We start from the raw sequence: 27,637 nt of genomic DNA on the forward strand, positions 1-27,637 counted from the left end.
ATGGCGAGCCAGCGCTGCTTCGCCAACCGCTTCGATGACTACGCGGGCAGCCTGGCGGCCGCGCCGGACAAAGAAGCGGCGGTGCCGCTGGTGACGGCCACCATCGAGCGGATCTTGAAGGAGCTGCCGCCGCTCGGCGGCGGGGCGGCGGGCGGTCCCCGCGTCTGCCAAGGCGGGCTGTACGGCGGGGTAGCCGGCGTGGCCTACATGCTGTACCACGTCGCGCAGTGCCCGCTGTTCGCGCCGTCGCGGGAGGCCTACCTGCGGGCCGCCCGGCGCGTGGTGGACGCCTGCCTGCGCTACCAGGAGGCGGGCGGCGAGGCCGACGCCGACACCCGCGCCGCCTTCCTGCTGGGCGGCGCCGGGGTGTACGCGGTGGCAGCCTTGGTGTACCGGGCGCTGGGGCTGCCCGACTTCGCCCGGCCTCTGGGCAAGTTCCGCGAGCTGAGCGAGGTCTGCGCGCCGCTCTCCTTCCTCGAGTGCGGCTCCGACGAGCTGTTCGTGGGACGCGCCGGGTACCTGTGTGCCGCCCTGGTGCTGAAGCAGCGGCTCGGCATGGAGGTAAGGAATCCCCGGCTCCCCCCGTGCCGCCGCCGCGGGAGCTGCCCTCTTCCTAGAGCAGGCGCTTCTCGGTCACCCGTGCCCCAAAGGAGAGGCGGGCAGGTGCCGAGGGATCTGCCGGGGGGCTCTTCGAGAGCGCGTCCCTAAAGTAACGTGGGTCGGAAAGCAGGTAAAGCAGGACAAGGGACTTATTATTACTGCAAGTGGTGCAAGGGAGACGGTGTTCAAAGGCACGTGTGCTTACTGAGCCCAGCGCTCAGCACGGGCTTTCGGAAATCCGACCCTGCCTTGTGGTGCTTTTGGTGAATGGGAGCTGCGTGGGTAAGGCTTGCTTACGGCTCAGCTCTCTGCTGATTTCGGGAGTCGGGAGTTTACCCTCGGATATTGCCGTTGGCAGCGCTTGGCGTTCTGAGCTTCCACTCAGTACGGTCCAGTAGCTAACCCTGCTGTTAGCTGTGTTTGTTACCGTGCGGTCAGTGCGGTGTCAGAGAGGGCACTCAGTAGATCTTCCTTCCTGTCCTCCTGTCGGGTCCAATCTGTGTCTTCTCTGTTCGTCACTGATTTGCAAGTTCGCGTGCTTATGGCATTTTTTTTTTCCTCCTGGGAGAGTAAGCAACTGTTACAAGTAAATAAATGCTGCGGGAAGGAGCCGTTCTGCCCCCTCCAATAACAGGCGTTGAGATAGGAGTCCGAGGAAATTCACTTAATGGAGGACTGCAGGGACTCCAGCGGATCAGAGGGAATTGTTAAGTCAGCATCGTGGATTTTTTTATTGCCTTGAACAGAAATTCTTATAGCGCTAAGCATTTAAAGGAGCCGGGCATTCATGATAAAAGGATTCTGTCTGAAGACCCTTAAAGATAGGATGAGTTACATTATTCCTAAACATAGCATATCTGTACTTTTCATTCAGACAGCATTTTCTGTGGAAGTTCTGCAGAGGCAGCAGTACCAGTTCTAGGGGATGGTTCTTCGCAGAGGTATCAGCTATCTTGGCAGTTGGGGTCACACTGAGGGAGTCTGTGCTTCCAGTTGTACACTGACATACCAGCTGTACAAAACAGCACCCTGAGCTCTACTACTTCAGTTATTTCCCCCCTCCTGCTGGTCTTGCATCCTTGACAGCAATCTGAGCAATCTCTGCAGTTCAGAAAGTGGGTGCAATCTCCTGATGTCCTTTGACAAGCAATACAAAGAAGGGGAAAGCTTTCCCCATTTCCGTGCTTGCTGAAAAAGCATACTTTACATGGCTGTCAAGAGTTAAAACTCCCAACAGGTGAGCACAGGTGTGCACATATTGTGGAATTCCTCCAGCAGGTGAGTTGAGGACAATCATAGGGGATCTGTTATGCCACAGTCACAGTAAGACATATTGTGTCGTCTTGCTGATGTTTCAATCAGTCCTTCCATAGCACTGTTAATTCTGTCACCACTGAATGTCACTGCAATTTTAATGGTGCAGGGAAAGAAAGAAATCAAAATATTTAAAATTGTTAAGTATTAATACTTTCAAAATAATTTTAATAAAAATTAAAACTTTTAATTAAAATGCTTTTTTCCTTATGAGAGCGCAGCGATCACAGTCTGTAGTCTGTGTACTCACGCATTAGCAAAATTCAGCTTGCTGATCAAAGTTTCCATCCTCGTACAGAATTATTTTAATTAGTTCATTGCCAGAGCGGATCCTGCATCTTTTTACAAATGAGGAGAGGGATGCCCAGAGAGAGTGCACGTAACGTTATTACCCAAGGTCAAACGGAAAGCCAGGTACATCCCAGAATAGAAACAACTCCTTGTGATTCTAACCACTGGAAAATGCTACCTCCTGTAATTTGATTGTGCACAGCCTCACATGGCTCACTGCAGCATGTTTTCTTGTTGCACGCATTCTTTGGATGCTGCTGTGCAAACATTTCCAGCACAAAGAGTAGTCCATTCCTTACACTAAAATATGGCCACTGCTGCTCTTGTGGTTGTTTACTCCTCTGAATAAGTTAAATTGTAATCTACGTACAAGAAATCAATTATACTTGAAGGAATCTGCCATTGATGACGTGGGCTTGGTTTTTCCAAGCAGCAGAGGAAGGAGACCACTCTATTTCAGTAAATACCAGTTTAGCTCAGCTGCTGTGCCCCAGTGCTTCAGTCCTAGCCTCAGTTTTTTAAAGCTTCACATATTCTTCAGGAAGTTAATTGACTGTCCTGAAAGATCCATTCAGTTGAATAACTTCGACCTCATGTGAAGAAGGCATTTGCATTCTGCTGGTTTTCAGAGTTTTAGGCTAATACAGCATTTTTTCCTGATGAATTAATTGGGAATTTTTGCATGAGTAAGGATTACTTAAACAGGCAAGAATTAACAGTCTGACCTTCTTGGTGCACAGTGACTCTATGCTTCAGGAAAGATGGTCATTTCCAACCTTTCTTTTATCTCTATTACATTGTAATCGTGTCTCCTAGAGGGAGATAGGTGAAGTGTTTTTGCAGAAACAATATTATCATTTGTACAGGGTACACACAGATAAGGTGCATGTACCTCAGCAGTCTTTAATCCATGTGTTTTCACTGTTTTCTGCTCTTGCTTCTTCAGGTCATTCTTTCTGATGCTGCTAGCCTTGCCTTATTGTGTATTTTGGAGGGAATCCATCAGTTCTGCTTTTATGCAAATGGCAGTAACAAACCACTGCAGTGGTGGTCTTGCCCCTCTGTTCAGATGGTGTTTTATCATCTGCTGATGTTATCTCAGTGATGTTTCTCTCCCATTTCATGGTTGATGGAGCATGGTGTGCCTCAGTATTTGCGCTTCCTTCTGGCAATGTCACACTGTCAGGTGATGGGGGAAAAGGTACAGAAGTTCAAGTGGCTTCTTGCGTCACCATCTGCTGAGGTGCTATGACTTTTCAGCACAAATCAGGTTTTCTTTTAACGACTGGCTGAACTGGTGGGCTTGACTGATTTCCACCAGCTCTAGACTGCAGCAAAAAAGACAACAGCCAATAGCAGTATACCTTCTAGGAGGCAAAACAGCGTTCTACATGACTGCCTGGTGCTTCATTCAAGGGACAGGAGTTTCTAAAGACACTGGGGACATTGTAAGAGATGGTTGCCTGCAGTTTCGGTGGTGAGCTGCTTGAACCACCGGGCTCTGTCAGCAGTGTGGCCAAGCCCATCTCCTCAGGGGCTGAGCCACTAGGGTCATTCCTGGAAACCCACGTGTTTGGTTCATTTTTTTCCAGCTCTTAGAAAAAAACAGAGAAAAAACAAAAGGAAGGAGCTTGCTGATGAACATGTTCAGAGGGATTGAACAGTGCCCATTTGAGGACAGACTGAGAGTGCTGGCGCTGTTCAGCCTGGATATGAGAAGGCTCTGGAGAGACCTCATTGTGGCCTTTCAGAATCTAAAGGAGGGCTGTAAGAATGAAGGGAAGGGACTCTTCAGCAGAGTTTGTTGTGATAGGACAAGGGGAAATGGTTTCAAACAAGAAGAAGGGAGATTTAGACTGGATGTAAGTTTTTTACAGTAAGAATGATGAGGCACTGGCACAGATTGTCAGAGAGTCAGTGAATGCCCCATCCCTGGAGACACTCAGGGTCAGGTGGAATGGGGCTCTGTGGAACCTGATGTAGCTGTAGGTGTCCCTGTTCACTGTGGAGGAGTTGAACCAGGCAACCTTTAAGAGTCCCTTCCAACTCAAACAATTATATGATTCAATGTTCCTTTGGGACTTTCTAAAGTGGAAGTTTCTTCATGCTGAAGACAGTGTTTATGAAAGGCAGTTGATGGATTGGTCTTAGAAAGGGAGCTCTGCAGAATACGTGCTGAAGGGATGCTCTTCCAAGTGCTGTTGTGCAAGGTCCCATGCTGGGCTTTTATTCCAATCTACACCTCAGTTGGAAGACTTGTTCTTTGAGGTGAGATTTCATTCTTTCTCTATGTTAAAGTCCTTTCTCTCACGTGGAAGAATTTGCCAGTTCATCTGAAGTGCGGTGGCATTTGTAATGTCAAACGCACAAACTGTGGTGCTAGCTGGAGCTCTACTGATTTCATTATTTCATTTTACACAGGCCACTACACAGACAGGATGTCAGTTTTGCCACAGAGGATTTAAGTGAGATACCAGAAAAGATTAAAAAAACAAAAGGTTTTCTTTCTAGCCTGCTTCTTTTAAATGTCCTTCTGTTTATGGTTTCTCAAGCCACACAGGACAGATTTTGCATTAATTTGCTTAAACTGATGAATTTAAGCTGGGAGTTGACATGGGAGTTTTCTAAATAAAGAGCGAATCAAAGGGAATTATTTAAATTTGGATTTGTTTAGTAAGCATTCTAAAATAGTTTGGGTCTCCATTTCAGAATTTCTCTATCTTTCTTCAGCAGGGCAACATGAGTCTTTATTTTAAACAGCCTTCAAATTCTGAATCTGGGCCATTGTGATAATGGCCACCTGGATCCAGCTTGGCATGGTGGAAGCTGAATGTCCAATTGTAGAGATAAAGCAGAGAAATTAATTTTGAAAGTGTTGAATTTCAAAAGTTTTGTTTAACTGGCAGTAAAAAGCACAGTAGTACAGAGCTTACAGTAAGGATCCTGCCAGAACTGCAGATTTGATTGACACAATTTTAACGGTACATATACATTTTCTGTTGGGCTGCAGAAATATGGATTTTGACAGCTTATAGCTTAAGAGTGGTAGTAATCTGCCATCATCTTCTAAAAAGAGCTTTATACAAAGCCAGTCAGATATGCCTTTACTTTTTCACGCTGTTGGAAAAAATGTTTGCCAGTTCAGCATCATCTTCTTTGCAGAAATACCAACCTAATACTGACATTCCAATGTTTGTTTAATATAAAAAAAAGGTTCTTATTCAGAGTAGTCTCTTATAGCCATATTAGATCCCTGCTTTCCTATATTCCTCCTAACGACTTTACATTTCACATACAGCGAGTTCACTTCTAAACCTTATCTGTTCCATCATCATCCTCCTCATCACAAGGAACAGTTTTTAGGTCGTCCTTTGGAGTCTGTCGGTGCCTCTCTTTGGCCTGCTGGAAGCGAAGGTTTTGAATGCTGAGTGTCTTTGTTTTCTGTAGTGCAGAGCATACTGCCTCGGCTGCGCTCCTGGCATGGAGAATGGGATCTGAGGAGCAATACACAGGCAGTGGAATGAGGGCATTTTGGTGGAAAAGATGCTTAGTCTGTTCTGTGGCCCTACTGAACATCTGGAAGCATCTCCAGCCACCTGAGCATTTGAAGCAGAAAAAAGAAGCAGCTCTCCAGCAGAGTGCAGGAGTGCAAGTTGGTGGTCTCGAAGCACGGCTTTCTGATGACCAGTCTGGTGGCACAGTGCAACCTGTCTCAGCCTGGTCTGATGGTTGGTGACCCTGCACATAGCAGGGGGGTTGAAACTAGATGATCATTGTGGTCCTTTTCAACCCAGGCCATTCAATGATTCTAAGAAAAAACAACTTTCTCAAGCTTGCTGCCTTATGTTTTTCAAATTTTTGTTTGTATTTCATACCTATGTCAAATGTACTGCTTAATATTCTGTGTTTCCACAAATTAATTATGTTTTTTTAATTTATGTTTGCCTCCATGAAAAAGGCTGATACTGATTTTTTTTTTTTTTTGCATTGTTCTTGCAAAGGACTAAAAGCCTCAGTTTACTCCATAGTGAGGTATCAAGCAACACTGAATGACACAGTAGAAAGAAAGGATGCGTACAGAGAAGAGCACTAAAGCTGGTGAAGGAACTGGAGAACAAGAGCTATGGGGATCACCTGATGTAATTGAAATTGTTTAGTCTTGAAGAGGATGAGGAGGGAGCTTATCACTCCGTATGATTACCTAAAAGGAGGCTGCAGCAACAGGATGTTGATCTATTTTCTCCAGTGACAAGTGATTAGATGTGAGAAAATGGCCTCTGGTTGCACCAGCAGAGGTTTAGATTGGACACTGGGAAGAATTTCTTCATGGAAAGTGTGAGGTTGGGTGTTGGAGGAGGTTGCCTAGGGAGATGGTAGTCATCATCGTTGGATGTTATTTAAGAGACATGGGTACATGGCATTTAGGTACCCAGTTTAATGAGAGACTTAGCAGTGTTAGGTTGATGGTTGGACTTGATGGTCGTGACATTCTTTTCCAACCTAAATGGTTCTCTGACTCTGTATGGTGCCATATAGGGATGCAGGGAAACAGTAGAGGCATGGGAAAAATAATATTTGACAAAGGCTGAGCAGAGAGCAGAAGAAAGAGGCAATTTAAAAATAAATTAAAAAACAAAACAAAACAAAACAAAAGGAATAAAATAATTGCAAAAAAAAAAAAAAAGTGAAAACTGAAGTCTATGTAGGCATAGCAGAATTTGAAAATGAATGAAAATAGCAAGAAATTACTTAGTCCTTCGAGCAAGGAAGATTTAAATCTGAAATGAAAAAAATTAGGTTCTCTGGCAAACTCGTGTTGTTTTGACAGCTAATGCACTCAATTTAGAAGAAGGTAAACATACAGCAGAAGAATAGGGACAAAGAGAAAACAGGTTAGGGGAGAGCTTGAGGACTAAACACTACAGTTGGTTAAAGAAAATTACTGTTTTTGTCTGCATGGATTTTGCTTGTCACTCATCTGTTCCTGTATTCTCTTTGCATATGCTCATACTCTTACAGATGTAGCTGTCATCACATTCAGTGCTTGCAAATTCAGAACACAACATTATGTCTTATTCTATAATTTCTTTCTCTAAGGATTGATGGAGATAACTACTTGATGTCTGGAAGCCGATAAGGGCATTTTCATGGACATTCCTGTATTTTGCTTCTAGCACTGAAATTTTCTTATTACATGCATATAATACTATAGATTACTGCATAACCTAGATGGCAATTCTGTCAGGAAATCTTATTTACAAGACTAAGGAAGTAAAAACGTGGAAGATTGAGTGGCTAGTCAGAAAAAAAAAGAGCACAGGGCTAACTAGAAGCAGTTCCCAATGAAAAAGTGAGATCGTACCTACAGAACTGAAATGGACGTATAAAATTAAGCCTTATGCTTCTCAATAGTCATTTAATACACATGGTTAGAATATTAGAGTTGTATGTAAACCCGAGCACAGCTCTCCATCCCATATAGCAGGGCTCATATCTGGAAACCATCCCTTTCTCTACATTTAATCTGTAGTCCTTACTTTTCATTGTTAATTCATCCAGGCAGTCTTAACATCGACCTGTGGTCCTCTTCAAAGGTTGCAGAGTAGGTATTGTATGGGTGCTGCTACTTGGCTGGTAAGCTGCTGCCTTCAGCCTTGCCTCCAAGTGGTAAAAGAGCTCTGTAGAAAGGGGCTGGGAGGCAATTAAAATGCTTATGTCCTGTGGGCTTGCTCTCTGCTGCACTGCATTGTGATAGACATTTGTTAAAACTGGGATCTTGTTTGTCAGCTAACTTCACTATTCCCCCCTGCCTTTATTTCCTAATCAGAATTCAATATATGCAGTCCGGTCACCATTTTTTGATAAGGCAATATGTCAAAATGCCTCTTTGTCTGTGTCTGTCACGCAGTTCTTTGACTACTGACAAGAATGAGATTAAGCACCGTGTGATATTGCATAACCTTCTGTCCACTCCAACAGTTCTCAATGAAAATAACATCAAAAACAATTATTTCTTATCTATGTTGTTGTAGGATTATTTTCAAGTGACAGTGAACTGCTTTATTTTTCCAGAAGCAGCAAGGAAAATAATTGAAATAGCTATTTCATTTCAGGCAAACATGATCAAGAAGTGTCTTTATAGCAATTCAGGCTGTTGCTGAGTCATTTGGCATTTCTCAGCTCAGTGTATTTTGATGTCTGAGAGCAGAACCATAAATCTATTTTTGCAACAGTTCAGCTTTCCTGAATTCCTCAGTTTAATGGCTTAATATCTGTTGTGCATCATGAATGAAATGGAATGGATTTCAGCACTGAATGACCAAGGAAAAAAGAATTGTGCCAGATACATACACCTTCTAGCTGTCCATGGCATTTAGTTATTCTGTGTGGCTTATTTTTTTCCTCTACAGAATATTTCTGTAATTGGTATGGTGTTTTTTTTCATGGAGAATGATTAATTGTTAGTTAACACAATTGAGTATGGAAAGTTGGGAGCGTACTGGTCAAATTTAGATTTCAATGTCAAGGAAGTGGAAGCTGATCTTTCCAACGTGTGTGGGCTGGCAGCTAGAAGAAGCATAGGACAGTCTTTTAAGTAGCAATGAGCCGATGAGTCAGTGCATAATGTGTTGGAAAACAGTTGGTATTGCATATTCTGTACTGGCAATTTTCTCTAGTCTGCCTACTCAGTCCTGGCAATTGAATGATAACACAGAACCAAACAACTGTTAGGGTCCTTGAGAGGTCATGTAGCCAATCACCTGGCCCCCTGGCAGTTTACCTGTGCCTGTGTCATTTCTGACTGCCTCTCTCCATCTATTCCTCATACCCTCTGGTAGTGGAGGTTCTGCATCTTCCCCATCTGAGACATTATTTTGTTACCTTGCCTATTAGAAAGTCTAGGCTAAGGACTAATCTGAATCTCTCTGTAATTCAATCCCAACATGCCTTGTCCTGCTCATTGAGAAGTACTAAAACAGATTATTTTGCTCCTTTTTACATCAACTCTTCATATGTTTCAAGACTCTAACAGTTCCTATCTTTAATCTTTTCTAAACAAACAATCCTATTCCTTCTAATCTTCCCACATGCATCACGTTTTCTACAGCTCTAGTCATTCCCATTGCAGCCTGCCAGACTCCCTCTAGCCTTTCCTGAAGAGTGCCAGAAGTTGTATGCACAGTTCTGGCACAGATCTTTCTAATTGAGTGAGGAGATAACTTTGTGTTTCTTCCAGATCTTCTATTTATATGGCTCAGTAAGATGTTTGCATCTCACACCAGCGTGACACTGACTCACACCCGCCTTGTGACTTGCTATAGTCCAGCAGACTTTTAATAGGTCACTGCTACATGGACAGGTATTCATTAGGACAGGCCTATGAATAAGTGACGTAGTTAGGGATCACGTAAAGTCAGGAGTCGCAACCGCAGAAACTGTGCTGTGGTATACAAAATTCATTTTTTTCATTAATGCCAAAGAGAGAATCCTTTGTTCTTATGGTAAAAATGAGAATTACTAGTTATAAATAGTTATTCAGTGTTGTAACGCTAGATATTATGTATTCAGGGGACAGCTAGACAGTGATAGGCTTTCTTCAGGGAAGTGTAGTTTGAATAATGTATTTCAGAGGCCTGTATTGAGACAGTAGTCAGGCAACATTGGAAATCAAGGAATAAATGAAGACTGAAGAAGCATGCGGAGATTAAACTTCTCTGTTCTTGAATTCATCAGCGCCATTAGTCAATCGAAAGCTGTCCTTTTATTTTGTAAAAGTTTCTTAGAGCTTCATCCAGCATCACCAAATTTGATGTTTTGGCTTGCTAGAACTGGGTCATAGAAAAACAGAGATCGTCTTGTATTAAAGTAGTTGGTTTGGAAGCACCACCCTTGTTTCAGCTGTACATGGGACTTTGACCTTGCTATTTCCTCTAAGCTCTTTATCCCTTTGAAAACCTGGCTCTTGATATGTAGGTATTTCTACTTGCCATCTGTGAAGTGGCTAACGTTACGCTTCATCGTTTCAGTTTTCCAAGGCTGAGCCAATGATAAATTAGTCAAAATTATAGTTGTAATCGCAATGGCCACCAAGATACACATTCTGCATGTACCTGTTCAGATCTGATCATACTTAAGGTAGTCAAATATGATCCTGGGGAAAAATCTTTGTAGTAGAACAACAGAATAAACTTCTTCATATGCTTTAAATAAATATTGATTTGTTTGTTCTTGGTCTTGCAGAGCTGAATCAATCATGAGCTTGCTTATGCCTGGCTGCTCTTTTCGTACACATTGTTAATAATGCCAGCGGAAATAGCTGGGAATAATGCTTATGTAACTTCTACGTACCAGAAGACAAAACGTAGATAGAGTTGTAGCAAGAACGCTTTCATCCTATTTTGAAATTGTTCTTTAAATGCTGTAGAACTGTTAGCTTATTTTGGTGAACGATTATTGTAATTGTAAAAAAAAAACAAAAAAAACAACACCAGTAAGCTGAGTCAAAGTTAGAACTGAATCAAAACATCTCAGGAAAAGTAAAATCCCCACAGCTGGCTGAACAATGTACTGACATATATTCACTTTTGAATTTGGCTCAAAGTCATAGAGTCACAACGTGACTCTGGAGATCTTGTGCCCTGAGCAGATTGCTTAGGGCCACGTCCTAGGGCTAGGGTTAGGGTTTTGAAGATCCCCGAAGGCAGAAACCTCATAGCCTCTCTGGGCAACGTCTTTGTGTGTTTGACCACACTCATAGTAAATAAAGAGCTTTTTCTTAAGTAGATTTTCCTGCCACTGAGAAGAGCCTGGCTCCATCTTCTCTGCTCTGTCCCATCAGGCATTTGTACAAATTGATAAGATCTCCCTTGAGTCTTCTCTAGACTGATTCCCAGAGATAATGCATGGAAAGAACCCACGGACAACCAGAAAAATTCACTGTTACTCCCATAAATTGCAGTCATTCATGCTTCCTTGGCTTCTTTCACCGCTACCAGCTTCTCATGCTTTTCCTCCTCCTCTGACTTCCTTTAACACACTGGGTGGCCAAAGCATTGCAGTTTCTTTGGTCACCCCCAGTCACTTGCAGCTACAAGCAGGAAGATCTCACGTGAAGTCTAGAAAGGTCAAAAAGATCCAAGGCTGCCATAGAGCCTTAAACACCAGCTGCATCCCTCCTTTTCAATCTTGGATGTGTACCTACATGATGTACTTCTACAACCATGTTCTCTACCTGGGCGGCCATATCTTTCCATAATTCAGTGGCTCAGATGGGTTTGCCTCTGTGCTACTAGCTGTTCTACTTCCACTGCTGTAACCTCACCTATAGGACCTTTGTCACCATCTAGGAGTCAGTACAGAGGTAGAGCACTGGCCACTTTTGTCGTACAGCAATACCTAAATGCTGCACAGTTCCTCCTGTACTGTTGCAGAGAATAATCATGTAAAATGGTAGGTAAATCCAGTGAAAGAGAAATATGCCGCTAAGTGCTCCCAGGGCAGCAATAACATAATGTAGCCTGTACTATGAGGTAATAGTGATTCTCACTAGTTAATTATACAACACTTTGAAATCCTCAAATGCAAGGTAACAGCTAAGTGCAGTGAATGACTTTTTATTATTATTATTGTTTCCTGATGTCTGTTATTCCTTGCTCTCCTTTCCTTGTGGAGTTTGTACTCTAGTCCTAAGAGTAATCTGAACCACAGCTTCTGGCAGCGGTGTCTTTTTCCCAGTGTGCATTGTTTATGGAGTCACAACTGAGAATAAGTTGCATAAAGGGAAAATTGATAACACTTTCTCAATTTTATTCTAGTATCAAATGGCAATCTTTTAACAAAGAGAAAAGTACAGACTGTTAACATAACTATTAAGTTATGTTTTAAAGGACATGGCAGCCCACACTTCCTCAGTGTAATCTCATGACTGCCCTTGAAAGGCTAGAATTTCCAGGCAATGCTCTTTTGCTATGATCTTCTGTTTCAGAATTGCCTTTGTCAATGTGCATGGGAAGACCTAGGAGCCAGTACAGAGATCATTAGGCCTTGTACTACCTCCGACAGCCACTGCAGTCAAAGAGTAGGGCAAAATTCAGATGACTCAGAGGACTTGATCACCTTCATCTGTTTTTTCTCCATTACATTGTCAGCATTCTTCTTGTAGTTTGAGCTTATATTTCTATTTGGCTTATTGGCATGGCACAAACTGCAGATCATCACACAAAGTAGAAGTGGCGTAAGGCCAGCATGGAGTTCTCTAGAATTACCTTTGCTTGAAAGTAGTGCTGATGCTACTTTAAAGTGTATGCTTCAATTAGCCTGTGAATTATGCTCTTCTGTAGTTTGCCTCATTTAACTCATTTTGCAGGTAGCCACATTTTTCTTCAGTAGCAAATACTGAGACATACTTTCAGATGCCAAAGTCTCATCAATATCTACATAATAAAACTCTGCGTGTAAGGCAGTGTGGCTAGATGAATAAAGTTTTGTGAGACAAACAAGATCACTTATTGTAAACAACAGAATTATAAAATTAGTGGCTGATGAAAGAGCAGTAGCCAATATCCTGCTTGCATTTGAATAAAGCTTTTGTGGCTGTGTCAAATATAATCTTCCTTGAAAACTTAATGCGTGCTGACTTGGATGGGGACATTGTGGATTTGGAATTGGCTGAAAGACCACAGTCAAAGCTAATCAAAAATGCTAATAAAAGACTGATGTAGGAGCCAGCCTTATGTATTATCTTTACTAATGATCCAGAAGAGGCAGCTTACTGGATAAGAATTGTTTTGGCATCTAAACTGAGAGAAGTGCCAAATACTTTATGCAGGAAGAGAGGAGGTATGAAAACAGTTTAAGAGATTTAAAAAAAAAAAAAAAAAAAAGAGCTAAAAGAAGGTTTATTTTTAGCAGTACATGTATCTGGGGAGAATTATCTGTAATACTTATCCTCTATGCTAGGAAGAAACTGGCATTCAATTAAGATGAACATGACAGGGCTTGAGTTACTCATGCACTGAGTTCACGTGAGCATTGGCATACTGTCTGCACATGTGATCCATGGCTGCTTATATGGCTGGTAGCAACACGGTAGCACATCAGAGTTCTACATTTACATTAATGTAAATTAACATCATATTTCTTTGCATTTATTCTGCATGGAAATTAGCAGCTAATATAGATGAAAAGATATAACCTATCCAGCTAGAGGTTAACACAGTATGGCATCAAGAAGTTAAATTTTGGACTGCCTACACAGATGTACCACCCAGCAGAGACATTTTTTATTCTCTGTGTATGATTCTTCAGACCTTTCCATTGCCTAAAGCCTACTCTGGAAACCAAGCCCCTGAAGTTTTGCCTAAGTAGGATGTGTCTGAATGCGCAAGGTGCCTAGTTTACACTCTTGAAGTCTCCTGTGTATCTTTTCATAGGCATGCAAAGCCCAAGTGTGCTGCATTGCAGTGCACATTAAGGCACACCAGGATGCATAAGCCCACCACTGCATCACTGACAATCCGTGGAGCCCTAGAACAGATCTGTAGTGGTGTTTATGCTGTTATTGTCTGCTGCAATACTCCTCTGCTTCCACTGAAGGAGGTTGTTGAGCTGCAACCCTGACCAGCAGCTGGGGCGCATAATCCACCTGGTTCCTCTCTCCCTGTCTCCATGTCTCCCAGAGTGTGGGATAAAAGTAAACTCAACATCTAATCATTTTCTTCCAGCAAGGGCAGGTTGCATTCACCTCTGGTCATCCTTACAGGTTTTAGGATCAAACTGGGCTCTGTGCAAATCAGTAGAGGCTACAGTATCTTCCCTACATGCAGTAGCCTGGCAATTCTAGTTCATATACCTTCTTTTTCTGACACACTGCAACCATTTAAGCTGACGCCTCTAATCTGAGTGTGCTGATTGCTGCAGCAAGTCTTCTGTATTGTAGCTTTGATTGAAATTACTTATCTAAAGTACTGAGATGTTCTTTACTGCAGCACCTGGAGGGAAGTTGCCCAAATCTGCAGGTTCCAGAGTCATTCAGCTTTTCAGTCACTCTATCTGTAAGTGCAGAAAGAAGCAGTTCCTGCCTGGCAGAGACACACTAATAGAAGAGCTTTGAGTAACAGTTTGCAAACTGCATTACATACAGCACAACATGGCCATTGTCCAAACACTCTAATGCTTCCACTTGCTGGCAGTGAGGAGCTGGCAATGTTTTCATGGCAGTATACAAACAAATTCTTCCTCCTCATGATTTGTTTCCACTGATCCATCTGGTTTGATATCTTGTACCAGTGCTAGGTGGCTCAGGGTAGCTGAACTAATTTCTCTGGAAGGCAATTTTGGAATGTGTTGCCTGTAACATTACTAACCTGTATTTTTTAAGAAGTGGCATTATGCTCTGAAGCATAAGTGTTTACCTTTCTTCTAAAATTGTTGGGTTGAGTTCTGCCAGTCGGTTGCGTGGCCAACCTTGTAACACCTGTCAGACCTAGCTGTTCATATATTGCAAAATTTGATTAGTCAAAAAATGATACAATATTTATTTGAGCAGCACAGACTCCAAAGAATTGTAATTTAGCTCAATTGGACTGGTGGGGCACTCCTTGCAGTTAACCCAAAATTATATTTAAAAAATTCTCACCTTACAGTGCAAGTCAGCTGGTCTGTTAAAATTCTACAGAGCAAGTAAATTGAGCAGAAATTTGCAGGAATAAATTCCCTAGTTTATCTGAGTCTTAGAGGAGTTGAGAAATACTTTGTCTTTAAATTTACTGGTTTTCATAAGCTATTATTTTGTTCTTACATTACTGTATAAAATATCTTTTCATGTTCTTTATCACGTTAATTACCTCCTGCCCAGAAAATAAACTGCTGCCTTTTTTAGCTTTACCTCTTAGGAGAATCTCTTGTTTGTCTCTAAAATGTGCTTCTTCTTGATAAATAAATATTTTTTTATAATGGGAGAACAGATGTAGAGAAGTAGCAGGGGAAAGAGCAATGTCTGATAAAGTAGCTTTTTAATAACCATTTCATTATTACTCTCATGCATGCCAACAGTTTTTGTTTGCTTTTTACAGTGATGCAGTACACTAAGAAGAGATTTTCACCAGGCCATTCACAGCACTGTGCAAACAGTCGTATATAGTTTAGGTCCTGCTCTTCCATGAGTGTAAGATTTTGAGAAGGTCAGGGGCTGCTCTAAGGTATTGAACCGTCATCTCTGTGCAGGTTTTATGCAGCCACTATCAAGGCAATTAATGCATCCATACATAGCACCTTAATATGTAAAACCAAGATTTCATTGGTTGTAAATAAAAACCAAACATTGAGAGCGTTGCAATTGAGAGCCAGTAACTGAGGCTGCAAGTGTGTTCTCTTTCTTGAACCTTAATTTGAAACACATGAATAAAAGAATACTATTGTGCTCTTCTGTGCTTCTTTAGATCACCTCTGTAAATTTAGCACAGTAACAAGCCTTAAAGTCTTCTATGGGTAATTTGCCAAATGCTAGTTTGTAACAGAAGTCATTAGCAATAAGTGCTACTGGTTGTGAGTCAGGAGCAAGATAGTGCTGTGGTTGGAGTAGAACAATATGAAATGGGGTGCTCTGTCCTGAGCTACTAGTGTCTCCCATTATTTCATGTTATTTTTCTTTGGATACTTCTGCCACGAGAAGCTGAAGAGGCGGATACGTTTTCTCCTTTCATTCTAAGCCTGTGCGTATGCTCACTTGCGTAGGAGGAGGAAATCTGGACATTTGGATATGAAGCCTAAAGGCACTGGAGGTAGACTGGGAATTCTTGTATGGGGAAGAGAACTGCATGATGATGAAAGATGAAGAATTCACTGTCTTAAATATAAGGAGGGAAAAAAAATTATAAGGCTTTAATAATTTACAGAATTAAGTCTCTGTCTTGCTGTGCTTGAGATGTACCCAGCATGTTTTGTGAGTTGCAACCGTGTAAACAATGTGACACCCAGCAGCGTGCTTCATATTCCTAAATAACAGGATGTACACTTTCTTGCTTGTAAAATTTGATTAGTTCAGAAGCGACAAACTATTTTTGACAGGTGCATTCCAGGCCCCGAATACTATAATCCTACAGAAAAATTTCCCCCCGGATAACAGTGGAAATTTGACCTGTGCACTATAATCATAGCTGCATCTGAGAACCATGACCTAACGTGACAGCTTATACAGCAATTGAATTCCTGTTTTTCAACTGACTGTTGAGTAAGAGCAAATAGTTACACTGACCAGTTATGTGTCCATTTTGATGCTGGGTATGTAAGCTGCAATCCTTCATTTTATTGCTAGGTTTTAGTTCCTTAAACAAAGCATTTGCCCTAGCTTTACAGCATGAGTGTAAAGCTCTGCCTTAAAAAAATGCAAAACATTTTTTTTTTAATTCTAGCATCAATGGAGTGGTGACTCATGCCTCAGCTGAAATTTTTAGCTATCTTCCATTTAGGTATAATAGAAGATGTATTATCCTGCTTGCCACAGGAAGCAATCTCCTTTTGAATATTTGTTCACACAAAGCAAAACTTCAAGAATTCCAGGGAGAAATACTACTTATACATGTAGCTTTATTCCATGGAGACATAGATTGAACATAGCTTTGAATGTAAAGAAAAAAAATATGTTTTTTTTTTTCATTGCATATAGGTCACACGCTCCACATTGATGTGGAACGATGAACAAGGGTGTACTGTCTGGTTACTTCCTACTAAACTGGTGAAAACAAGAGTATGATCAAATCTCTTAAGAGTTAAGGGGTTGCTCAGCTTTATCTATTAGGTTTTGCTAATCACCTTTTACAAGAAGGTCAGCATTTTATCTGTTGAGTAAGCCATATTCTTGTAGTCACAGTCTTTAAAGGCTACCTCAGGCAGAATTATTATCAGTCTCAACAGACTATGAGCCTGCCCATTGATTTTATTGGTAAGACACGGAACCACAACAATTTAGAAGAATAATTACATTGCATAGAAAACCTGGTTTATTGACCTGTTTGCCACGTGAGTTATTGGATTCTATTCTTGGGGTCATGAAATTACTCCATTTTTCTTTCTGTGTTAGATAAGAGGTGAAACTTGTGAAACCTCCAGCATTCCTTACCAAGAGTAACACCCCTCAAGCCAAGACCCATTAAGGTTCATGAGGACTTTGATATTAAAAGCACTGTGAGTAACCTAATAGGTGAAATGACTTTGACAAAATGAAAAACTAAATATTGCATGAAACTGTAAAGCCTCTTTTCCTTTTCTGTCATCCTGAGTGGTTAAGATGACTGTATTGCTTATGATGAACTGAACAAATCTAGAGAGGTTGTCAAGGAACTAGCTATCAGTCTTTGTCTGTTCCCATCCAATAATTTTTATTTATTTCTTACATAGTTTCTTCCAGTGTAAACTTTTGTTTTAATTCCCCTTCTCAGCAATGTCACATGAGCAGTGCAATTACTGTTAGTGAAAATAGTGAAGCTTTAATGATTTATAGAATTGCAGCATGAAAAGGAATTTAGGATAACCATAGAACCGTGAAAGTGCTTGGGTCGGAAAGGACCTTAAAGATCATCTAGTTCCAATACCCTCTGCCATGGGCTGTGCTGCCAACCAGTTGAGATCAAGTTCTGTTGACATGCAGATTTGTACAAACACCAACAACTTCTTTTCCAAAGAGAGGTTGCCTAAGATGGCACAGCAAATAAGCATGCCCAATGACCTGCATCATTTCTGAATGCAGACAAGAACTGCCAAGGTTACTGCAGTGTTTGGGGAGGCTCTCTCATCCAAGCTTTAATCTTTTGGAAAGGCTGTTTCATGAATCCTGTCTCCTATTGCTCTGGAGCTGTAAGCACAGGCATTGTTCTGATGCTTCTGTGTAGTTTATACCATCAACCAATTCAAGCGCCAGGTCAGCTCTGCTACAATGTAAAATATCAGTGGAACAACTGAAGGCATGAATTGGCTTTCAGTGAACCAGCAGACCTGCTGCTAAGGGGAGGTAAGCTAATCCAAAATACGTGGGTAGAGCAGATGTTCCTTTCATATCAGTGTAAAAAAATGGGTTAGCATCCTGGCACAGCACAGCTACAACACAATGGGCAGCTTGTTCCTCAAGGCCAAGTGAGGTGCCCGGCTTGGAAGATGTTTATACTCATAATGCAGAATTGTCAGGAATGCTTACCTCAAGTACAGACAGAGCTCCCATCAGGATATAACAGCTCACTGCTGCATTTTTGGCATAAGTTAACTGAAGGATTCATGTATGGGTGTACATTATGACTGAGACAAAACGCAGCCAAAGGATTCCCCACTGATGAAGAAGATTTTACATAAATAATCTTCCTCCTTCCTGTGTGGGGGAGCACAGATGGAAGGAAAGCAGTATCTGTGGAGTACTGATTTCTGACTCATCTGCAGTTGTGAAGCTGCTCTGATGGAGCTGAGGGAGGAGGATTGACACAGAGGAGCACCAACAAAGGATTTGGATGACAGAAAGATGACAATTGATACATCTATTATGGCCACATCCTGAGGTCTCTATTGCCAGAGTGTCTCAGAATCACCAAATGGTTGAGATTCAAAGGGACCTCTGCCTATTTGGCTCAACCCGTGCTCAAGCAGGCACACCCAGATCAAGGTGCCTGGAACTGTGTCCAAGCAGCTTTTAAACATGAGCTTTTGAACATCTGTGCCTCCCCACTCTCTTGAAGTGAAGAGGGTGATGGGCACTTCCTGTTTCTTTCCCAAGATCTAGGAAAACTGCTGTATTAGAAGTAGCCAGCAGCATCCAGCCAGCAATTGGTGCATTCATCAATGGAGAGGGAGATCAGAAAGAAGAATAGGGTGTAAACAGAGGGACTGATGCTTTTCCCCTCTTTTTATTGACCTGGGACAGAGTTTGAGAAAAGGCTGGTTGCTGAATCTCCCCAGTGTTTACCTTGACATAGTGAATAACGATGCTCATTCCATTTAACCAACTGTATAGCAGCACCAGCTGCTCCCAGGCAGCCTGCTAGGTACAGCAGTAGTAGTACTCTGTCCTTTTTTGCAATGCTTCATTTGTGGCAATATCTGAAATTTTGCCTTTCTAAAGGAGAGGTTTAATTGCAGAACATAATTGTTCTGACAAGTGAGACCCATGGAATTTTTTTTACTCTGTTAGTGATAATAAAAGTGATGTATTGTCTTTACCAATAATCTGATTCATGCACCCACATAATAGGATAGGACTGATATTGTTGCCATGCTGATGATAAAAACAAGACTCAAAGAAATGAAAATTGACACATTAACCACAAGCAGCAATGGGGGTCTGGAACATTGTGGACAGGCAGCAAATGTGTCCCTGTACCTTTTACTGTTCCTTGGTTTCATAGCATCATCTGAAAGAAAAATCTGGCCATGACACTGCATGGAAAGGTTCCTGAACAATTCTAAGCCCTGTCTTTGGTAGAAAAGGATCAACCTCAGCAAATTGAACTTAAACGCCACGTAGTGCAGTAAGTTGTCATTAAAATATCAGGCTGGCTCCAGCACCATTCTGCTCCAGTCAGCTGTCCTGCCAAATAGCAATTTGCATCCTTGAAATGTTTTTGAGTATTATAACTAATTCACAAGCTCCCTCTGCTGGTCTTCCAGAAGATGAGACTGGTGGCAAAGCTGCTGTCCACTTGTTTTCAGACTGACTCAATTTCTTCAGCTTATTTTGACGATGCTTGGTGTTCAGTAATGCCTTCTGTTTTGCACATACAGGAAAAAGCACTGAGAAAATAAATATGCATTGGTGAATTAAAAGTTTACTGTCCTCAAACATGCTCAATACAGTGTGCAGTTTTATGTAGATTTTCAAAAAGCCTATCGGTTTGTACTGAGCATTCAGAGGGATGACAAAGTGCAGAAAATGTTATTATAATCAGAAGCAATGAAAAACTGGTTCTGCTGCTGCTTTCTGCTGTGTTCTCAAGGTCAAGATTTCTGTCCACAGTTTTTGAAACACGTATCTAGGGCACAGCACTGTCTTAGTCAGTATATTAGTAAATCTCTCTTAGCAGATTAAATGGAGCTGTGGAGTTATTTACTGCCAGCTAAACAATCTCAAGTTGAGAAAGACCTCTAATAACAAAAAGAGCTCTGAGACTGTTTTAGACATAGCCTTTCCTTGCTGCGTCTTAGCGTGGATTTGCTGAATAATGTACCTGGCTTAAGTCATTCACATATCTGTGGAATGCCTTAATGGAAGGATGCACATTGTCTGTAGTGACATAAGAGAAAAGCAGAGACACTATGGAAGCAATCACAGCAGCATTGGTGACTCTAAGTAGGGCTCCAGAGCACAGACAATACAGTTCAAATACTGAGTGTCAGTACTGCTCACTTATTGTGCTTAAAGTAGAAGGAAGGTGAATGGAAATTCACTGTCACCACTGTGAATGGAGCTTTTTTTATTAACAGCAGCCAGCATCGCTGTGCAGTGATGTAAATGCAGGTGAAATGTAGAATACTTTTGCAAATGTACTTCAAACTGTGATCTAGGGGGGGAGCTGAAATGAACAATTCTAAGATGACAGAATGGATTTAGATGTCGTTAAAAATATGAAAAGAGTTAGCTGAAATATTAAGCCATCAGCAGTGTATGTCTCAGTGTCAGTAGTCTTTTGGCTGTATACTGACATAATAAAGAATAATTCTACCTGCTCTGCAGTATGCACATAGTAAATGCCATTCAAATTTATAAAAAGTATAGCTTGAGAAGCTTGATGTGTGCATGATTTTTTTTCTGGGCAGCATATTCTCATGCTGATGTAATTCTTCATTAAAGCATCATCCAGGTTTTGCCAGAGGATGTGACAGCAGTATGCAGTTTATCCTTTAAAGACTTTGGGAAGATCGGTCTGTTTCTTTGCTGTCTCTAATATTAGTTCAGTAATTCCCAGAGGCGAGTTGGCACTGCGACTCCATTGAAATGAAAATGAACTTTGTAGCATGGCGGTTAAACCATCTGCGGTTATGAGCCGTGTATTCTCCGATGGCTGTTGTGGTGACATGTTTTCAGCTGTTTTTGGAGATGCTGTGAGGGAGCATACAGAGAACACCCATAGTTTTTGATTTGTGGCAAGATGAAAGAAATCTTGAGGAGCTTTCTTTTAACACAGATTTTGTTGAAAGAGAATGTAGCAAGGCAGTGGAGATCTTAAATATGATAACAGATCATAAAAATCTTTGGAAGACCACTAGTAATTATTATGAGAGTCTCTGTTCTCAGTTAATAGCTTCCTAGAATAAGGAACAAATACAAATCTGTGTAGTAAGGGTTTTGGAAAATAGCAGCTCTGCATACGGTGCCTGTGAATTGAAGTGCTTGGGAAGAGATATTTGGAGTCAGCACAGAAATGTTCCTATTCATCTCTTAGTGCACATCTCCTACCTGTCTCATGCTTATAGGCCAGTCCGAGTGGCCAGAGACAGAAGGTTGCTTTCAAAATATATGGGTTATTTTCTTCTCCATTTCATCCAGTCGTGTGGATGTGCTGATTTCTATCATCCATTCCAATCATGATTTTCAGTATTCAGTTTTTATCTGACTTTGCATATGTGAAGTGATATTACTGTGCCAGCCAATGGGATATACTTTGTGCATACACATAAGTAATCACAGTGCTTAAGCATTCTGCTTTTTACACTTACCTTTTATTAAAATATGGTGAATGATGCAGTTCTTACTAGCTGAGATTTTTTACACAGCATTGTGCAGTGCTGGATTTGGGTAGAAGTAGAAATCCGTTTAAAGACCACAATTAGCATTTTGAAATGGTCTTTAATTCAATTTAAGATTAAATGTGCTGAACATAAAAATAAGTTGATCAAACATGGTTTATATTGAAATCCAGCTCATTTATTACAATCACATGGAGAAAATGAACTGATCTCAGTGTCTCTAATCAGCATGCTTTTGCCTTCCAGAATGACAATAAGGAGATCTTAGCCTTCACTTTTATTTTTCAAGGGTTACCTTACTAATCCTTTGACAAAGTCCGGGATTTGGAGGATTAGGTCCCCAAGTGCAAGACTAAATCAGAAGTCAGGAGAGAATGCGGTGTGTCTCGCCATGTCTGTGATCTGCTCATTTGTTTAGGATTTTAGCCATTATGAAATTCAGTGAAGCTGAAACAATTAATCTTAAGATGACTGGAAATGGGTGAAGTGTCCAGATGTTAACAGCTTATTTACTTCTACTGCAGTAACATTAAAGAACACTAATCAAGATCAGAACTGGCTTCTTCTCCAAGTTGTACAAAGATAGATAAACAAGATTTTTCAGTCATTATTTCTCAGCCAAGTTCTAACTGACATTGGTTATCCACAGTGTCTTTTCATTGCCAAACAGAAGTATATATTTGTATAACAAATGTTGCCTCCAAATTTAATGCAGGTGGCATTTTTAAAAAAGAATTAATCGCGAGTCCTCTGATATTAAAAATTACAACAAAAGCAAACGTGTTCGTAGCCATTTTAGAGACATTAAGTTGATAAGCTCAGTTAGCTTTAGGATTATTATCTATCTTGTTATCTTTTCAAGGGTATTTCTACAGCTTTTTTCTGCCTCATTTTACTTTTTATTTTTTTCTTTCCCAGTGCTCTTTTCATAAGTCAAAATGTATTTTTGCAGAACATGGCTGCCATGCAGGCTTTGTGCTAAAGCCAAAATGCTACAGCACTGAATGATGTTAATGACTTCGGTGCTGTCAAGAACATGCAGGGGGACATGCAAATGATTGCAGTGAGTTGCGTATCATTAGCGCTGTAGTTAAGTGCTGCAGAAGAGATTCCTCACTGAATACTTTGAGTCAGTTACTTGGAATACTTCATGTCTGGTAAAATATATGGCTTGTCAATCCTATTTATGTTTGACACTGCTGAGTGGGGCATTTCTTAGCACTCCATTAGAAGAAAGGTGGTGTTAACCTGTTTGTAATGACAACATCCAGTAAATACAGCTGGCCATTTCTGTTAGCATTTCTGTGAAGTAAGAAAGGGTGATTCTTTAGGAAGATGTTTTGGAACCTACATATGTATATGTAGGTTCCATGATTTTCAGTAGTTTCATACCCTCTTCCTTGCTTCCTCTTTTTTTATTGTTTAAAGGAAAATCTGTCTCTCTCTGTATTTCCCAGTGAAGCCTGTAATATTTACTTCTCTAGGTCTGCTTTCCTTTGCCTTTTCATTCTGTTTCCTGCATCTTGTCTGGCGCTTGTTGTCTGCTTCCATCAGGCTGAAGTACCTCTGGAAAGGGAAGGCAGTGGCTCTTAGTGGGCCTCTTTTCACCTCATCTGTATACGACACCCAGGTGTGGGGCTCCCACAGGAGCCCCTACAGGAAAGATGTGGAGCTTTTGGAGAAGGTCCAGAGGAGGGCCTCAAAGATGATATCAGAGGGCTGGAGCACCTTCCCTATGAAGACAGGCTGAGGGAGCTGGGCTTGTTCAGCCTGGAAAAGGCTGCGGGGTGACCTCATTGCAGCCTTCCGGTATTTAAAAGGGGACTATAAAAAGGAGGAGAAACAACTTTTTTACGAGGGTAGGCAGTGATAAGACAAGGGGGAATGGTTTTAAGTTCAAGGAGGAAAGGTTTAGATTGGATGTCAGAGAAAAGTTCTTTACCAAGAGACTGGTGAGGTACTGGCACAGGCTGCCCAGAGAGGTTGGATGCCCCGTCCCTGGAGGTGTTCAAGGCTAGATTGGATGGGGCCCTGGGCAGCCTGGTCTGGTATTAAATGGGGAAGTTGGTGGCCCTGTGTGGGACAGAGGATCTTGACGATCCTTGGGATCCCTTCCAACCCCAGCCATTCTATGATTCTGTGATTCTATGATCTAAGATGTGATTTTTGCTTTCCTAAGATGTGATGAAACTATTTTTGAGAAACATGTAAAAGTACTGTGTTATGTAAGAAGCTCGTAATAGGAATGTTCCTTACAGCATGCGCAGAAGACTGAAGGCAGCACTTTGTCTTGTGCACCAGGGAAAAAAGCAGAGTCACGAAAACTGTCCAAAATTATTATAGTATTCTTTATGTTTGTTTTTATTTTTCTGCTTAGGTGCTGACCCCAGCACAAATAAAATCAATTTGCCTGGCCATTCTGGAATCAGGAAAGCAATACGCAGTGAAGAAGAGGAAACCGTTCCCACTCATGTATTCCTACTATGGAACTGAGTATCTTGGTGAGTAGAACATATCTGCCTTGGCAGTGATGCAGTGCATAGATGCTGAGACAGGAGATGGTTTACAAATAAAATTTATAAAGCCTATGGTGTGGGATTTCTCCAGAGTAAGATAAGATGTTTTCCTTTCCTAAAAGTGATGTTTCTTATTCTTAAACCTTTGAAAAAAGTGTTTAATTATCATTGTTGTGAAATAGGATAATTGAACCTTTAAACTTCTCAGTCTGGTTCCAGTTTGGTTTGTGTTGTGATTGAGGTTATTTCTCTGCAGTTATATCAACTGTGTCTAACAAGGCACAATCAGCTCCAGTTGGAAAGAAGTGTAGCAGCAAATATTCAAGCAGATAGCACAGTAAGAGTGTGCTTTCACACCTAGCTTGGGAGCTGAAAAAGACTGAAGCAGTAACAAATAACTGTGTCATGCAACTGAACTGTTTTCATTCCAAGCACCATTGTAATGTGCCTGAGGAAGACTAAAGACCCATGCACTTGACAATGAAATCAGTCCCCAAAGAAAGATACAGGAGGATGGAGGTGGGACCTAAACATCCCTTCTCCTTTTGACTGTTGCTGTTCTTTACAGGTGCAGCACATGGACTTTCATCAATCCTTCAGATGTTACTTTCCTATTTTGAGTACCTGCAGCCAGCAGATCAGGAGCTTGTGTGGCAGAGTGTTGACTTTCTCATGGACCAAGAGCAGAATAGCAACTGGCCTCCTGAGCTGGGGGAGACGATCGAGCGGGAGAATGAGCTTGTTCACTGGTGTCACGGAGCTCCAGGTTCTTTTCCATTTGATGCTATGCATGGCCCAATGTTTCTCTACATTTGGTGATTCCATGTAGAAGATAATCTCAGGTTAAATTTGACTGATACTGACATTTTATGAGATACAGGTGAACTATTTATTCTGTCAGTTAAAACTGTTTTATTTATTGTCAAAGCAGCTAGAAGGAATATTTCCTATTTTATTAGCATTTGTGATCAAAGCTAAAAGAGTTCTGGGGTATTGGAATACACAGATGCAGGCACACGTGTGAGTATTGAGAAGGCATTCAGAAGAATTTTTCCCTCATCAGAATCAAAGGCTAAGGCTATGCATATTACACAGAGATACATTAAACTGACTGATATATTTGCATGTGAAGGAGACTTTGTACTAGCAAGAGGCTTTTTTTTTTTTAAAAAAAAAAAGGCATCCATATACAACTGCTTTTAAGAGAGAAAGAGAATACTTAGCTTGGACTCATGAGTTAAGGCTGATGCCTGTCAGTTCAGAATCTAGTCAGTAACCTAGCAGTTTGCACAAGGAATGCTGTGTGTTGAAATTGCTCTTTCACTCACTGGCAGAATTTTATTGCTGACCAGTCCTATTGGTTCTGTAACATGAACCTAGAAGGTTACAGAGAAGCTGACTGCTGTTCAAGAATGACCATGAGCACTGAGGCATTGCTTGTCAAGGTTTTCTATTTAAACTTCAAAAAGTATACAATTAGTTAATATCCCTCAAACGAGCTTTTTGTTAGTGTCTTATTTTTTTGGTATGATGAAGAGCAATCTTCTTGCTCTTGCACTCTAGTGAAGTAACATGAAAACAGCTTTAGCTTATCAAGCTTTTTTTTTATTTTTGAGACAAAAAAAGTGACTTCTGTAGGGTGGCTGGTCTAGTGAGGAAATCTGCAGGGAAGATACCCTTTTTGTTTCAATATCATGACATTTTTTTACATGGATTTATTAATAAGTGGAGAGATGCAGTGAGACTCAGCCAAGGTGACAAAATCGCAAAGGTCATAGAGAAGTTACTTTAGAAGACATTTGCAGACATCTAAATTCATTAATTACTGTGGTTCTTTCCCAGAAAATCCTGCATCCTAGCATTGTTCATAGGCAATAAAGCGCACGTAGCTTATAAGAACACTCTCCAATTACTTTGGTGTATTATATTCAGACCACTAGTGAGCTATTCAAAATGCTCCCTTGCTCAGGTGCTTGATTTGGTCATACATATTCTTATAAGGTTACCGTGAACTAAGCAGTGCCGTGCTCTGTTGAAGATTATGATCAATTTATTTGAATCTTCTCAAAAAATAAGCTGAATAGCTATTTTTTTTTTTAATGAGCTTAGTATTCATAACTGTTCATAACAAGTTTTTTTTCTAATTCAGTGAAAAATTGTACCTATTGCCACTACAGCTGCATTGCCCGTCTTGCCCATCCTTGTGTCTCTGTCAATGTAAAGAGACAAGGTGGCTGGGGATTTGAAATGGGCAGAACACTGTGATGAGTGCTTCCTATTTTAAAGAAATGCGCTAAAGGATTGGGAATATCAGAGTAAAACTGGAAATTAAGTGTTGCTCTGAGAAGATTGAAAGCGGTGGTGTCACAGGGAGTGTCTAAGTTTGTCTTATCATATGTTTTGTAGCCTACCAGATACCCATCATATGTAGACATGTAACATTGATATGTGTAGAGCATGAGACTGCAGGTTTTTTATGTCAATCTATTATATATTTACGTATTAATCTTTGTTTTGTTGTGTGTTCTATGGAAACCTTGGCCTATTTATTACAAAAGACTCTTCACTGCTGCTTTCTTAGGCATTGCATATCTGTTTGCCAAAGCTTACCTGGTTTCCAAGAAGCCTCAGTACCTGGACACTTGTATCCGTTGTGGAGAGCTAACCTGGCAGAAAGGCCTGCTGAAGAAGGGACCTGGAATATGCCATGGAGTGGCTGGTAGTGCTTATGTGTTCCTGCTGCTCTATAGGCTCACTGGAAACTCAAAATACATCTACAGGGCCCAAAGGTTAGTATTTCTAACTTCCTGCATTCAGGGTCATACCAGAAAGTCTCAAGAACATTCACAAAGCTGCTTAGGGCCTGCGATTGCAGCATCATGTGCAGTGCTGTTGTCAGGCTGCCTGCAGTGGGTGCTGTTGAGGGGAGCTGGGTGGTGGGAAGGAACAGCCTTCTGGGATTTCCTATTTCTGTGATTAACCCTACGTGTTTAAACTGATACTAATAATCATCATCTTTTCTTCTGTTTCTTAGGTTTGCAGAGTTCTTATTTACAGAGGAATTTAAGGCTGGTTCCCGGGCACTAGAAAGTGTATATAGTCTGTATGAAGGCTTCTCGGGGACTGTGTGTTTCCTGACTGATTTGCTGCAGCCCAATCAAGCCGAGTTTCCTCTCTTCAGTGTCTTTGTCTAG

At 41.2% G+C, this 27,637-nt stretch overlaps 1 protein-coding gene across 1 annotated transcript; it reads left to right on the plus strand.

Moving 5' to 3' along the window:
* LANCL3 (LanC like family member 3) lies at nucleotides 1-27,637 on the plus strand (the record flags this gene model as incomplete). Its single annotated transcript, XM_079541017.1, has 5 exons — nucleotides 1-561; nucleotides 24,305-24,428; nucleotides 25,012-25,209; nucleotides 27,025-27,232; nucleotides 27,478-27,637. 5 exons carry the CDS (start codon nucleotides 1-3, stop codon nucleotides 27,635-27,637), a joined length of 1,251 nt encoding a protein of 416 aa, XP_079397143.1.

The sequence above is a fragment of the Tetrao urogallus genome, assembly GCF_951394365.1.
Source record: "Tetrao urogallus genome assembly, chromosome: 1".
NCBI classification, from domain to species: Eukaryota; Metazoa; Chordata; class Aves; order Galliformes; family Phasianidae; genus Tetrao; species Tetrao urogallus.